Genomic DNA, 979 nt, shown 5'->3' on the forward strand with positions numbered 1-979 from the left:
GGCGGCCGTGCGGTGGGCCACAGCGCTGGTGGTGACGAGCGCGCCCAGGTTGAGCACGGACTTGCGCACGCCGTCCGTCTCCACCACACAGTCCAGCTGGGCGTTCTCGTGCGGGTGCTCGGGGAACTCGCGGCTGGCCAGCTCGCTCAGCCGCTCGCTCATCTGCTTCTTCACCAGCAGCACCTCCGTGGCCGTGCCGTGGTGCAGCGCCTGCTCCGTGAACGTGCAGCTGCTAACGATGTTCTCCTGGCCCTGCCGCAGGGCCTCCAGCTGCGCCTGCAGCACCTGCGGGGCGGGGGTACGGGGGCCACGTCAACCGGGGCAGGGGCTCCGCTGGAGCTGGCAGGTGGAAGTGGGGACGGGAGGGGAGGGGGCCTCACCTTCTGCTTGGCCCCGCAGATGGCCTCGAGGTCACGCACCAGCACACCCTTGCGCTGCTGCAGCGCCCGCTCCAGCTCCTCGAAGGTGCTGGAGATCTCTGAGACGGCATCGTTCTTGCGCTCAGCCAGCTGCTGGCTGATCTCTGTCACCAGCCCGATGGCCGCCGTCAGCTGGGGCAGCCTGCGGGGCACGCCGGTCAGGGCCACGCTCGTGCCACCCCACCCCGAGCCGGGGCATGGCCCCCCGCCCCCTCACGGCCGCAGCACCTGCTCTTGATGGCGTCGAGCTGCTGCTGCAGCGCAGCCTTGTGCTGCTCCACCACATCGCGCAGCGGCACGGTGCGGTGCTCGCGGTGCTCACCCTCCGTGCACTCGCGGCACATGGCCGTCTCGCAGGGCTCGCAGTAGAACTCCATCACCTGCCAGGCACAGCGGGCCACGGGCGGTCAGGGCCGGCCCGGGAGCCCCCGAGCCTCCCCCCGGCCCCGGCACCCACCTTGCCCTCGTGGTTGGGGCAGGAGAGCGGCTGGCCGGTGACGGCGCTGACGGAGCCCAGCACGGCGGGCGCGGGGTCGTGGGCAGCGGCGGGGGCGCGGGTG

General features: G+C 72.6%; 1 protein-coding gene across 1 annotated transcript in view; it reads right to left on the minus strand.

Moving 5' to 3' along the window:
- The window catches only part of TRIM3 (tripartite motif containing 3), a 23,025-nt gene that overhangs the window by 13,576 nt on the left and 8,470 nt on the right, over positions 1 to 979 (minus strand). Inside the window, exons 4-7 of the mRNA XM_019523756.1 lie at positions 877 to 975; positions 648 to 799; positions 381 to 561; positions 1 to 285 (exon numbers count right to left, since the gene is read on the minus strand). Of these exons, the coding sequence (XP_019379301.1) occupies positions 1 to 285; positions 381 to 561; positions 648 to 799; positions 877 to 975 (717 nt within the window). The remainder of the gene's footprint in view (positions 286 to 380; positions 562 to 647; positions 800 to 876; positions 976 to 979) is intronic.

The sequence above is a fragment of the Gavialis gangeticus genome, unplaced genomic scaffold (assembly GCF_001723915.1).
Source record: "Gavialis gangeticus isolate Ggan-Ray unplaced genomic scaffold, GavGan_comp1, whole genome shotgun sequence".
In the NCBI taxonomy this organism is placed as follows: Eukaryota; Metazoa; Chordata; order Crocodylia; family Gavialidae; genus Gavialis; species Gavialis gangeticus.